The sequence below is a fragment of the Trypanosoma conorhini genome (genome assembly GCF_003719485.1).
Source record: "Trypanosoma conorhini strain 025E chromosome Unknown Tco_14.4_contig_01469, whole genome shotgun sequence".
Classification (NCBI taxonomy): Eukaryota; Euglenozoa; class Kinetoplastea; order Trypanosomatida; family Trypanosomatidae; genus Trypanosoma; species Trypanosoma conorhini.
The window spans coordinates 1-819 of NW_021705557.1; the positions used below are offsets into that span (position 1 = coordinate 1).

The 819-nt window shown below is 54.9% G+C and overlaps 1 protein-coding gene across 1 annotated transcript; it reads left to right on the plus strand.

Moving 5' to 3' along the window:
• Positions 1–808, plus strand: Tco025E_10103 (retrotransposon hot spot (RHS) protein; the record flags this gene model as incomplete). Its single annotated transcript, XM_029376892.1, has 1 exon — positions 1–808. A coding segment is annotated over one exon (808 nt), but the record flags the coding sequence as incomplete, so codon positions are not given.
• Between the last annotated feature and the right edge of the window lie 11 nt (positions 809–819).

Here is an 819-nt window from a genome sequence, read left to right on the forward strand (position 1 = left end):
AAGGCGGGAAGAACGAGAAAGGATAAGGCGGGAAGAAGAGGAATCAAGGGCAAGGCTGGAAGAAGAGCAAGAAAGGGCAATACGCGAAGAGGCAAGGGCAAGGCGGGAAGAAGAAAGGGCAATACTTGCAGAGGAAGAAAGACGAAGGCGGGAAGAACGAGAAAGGATAAGGCGGGAAGAAGAGGAATCAAGGGCAAGGCTGGAAGAAGAGCAAGAAAGGGCAATACGCGAAGAGGCAAGGGCAAGGCGGGAAGAAGTAAGGGCAAGGGAGATAGGGGAACTTGCCAACCAACCATTGCCGGATGGATTCTACGATTCGGTGTTTAATGCGAGGTGGAGCCACGTCTTGGCGTTTCCCGAGGGCGAAGGGGACGCGATGGTGGTGCGAATGGAGGTGCGTGAGGGCGAACCACCAACACAGTTGTGGGACTACAGACGGAAGGGCATAAGCTATGAACCGGTGGAAGATGCAGGGCAGTTTATTGCACCGCGCCCCCGCCTGGTGATACTCTCATCCGCGAAGAGGTGGCCCTACTCGCTAAAGCAGGGAAGAGCTTTTGCCGACTGCTACATTAACCGTGAGGTGGAGCGGGTGTGGCGGGTTGTCAAGGGCGATCTAGAGGGAGAGTTTGGCACCGCAGATTTAAAGGGCTTTGACGTGAGGCGGCGTCTCTTGATTGGGACGCCGGGCATCGGAAAATCAATGGCCGCCGGCTCTTACCTCCTGTACAGACTGCTTCACTACGACGCTAAGAAACTCCAAGTGGTGGTGTACTGCTTTGGGGGAGATTTGGCGTTCGTGTTTTGACAAAGAAAAGC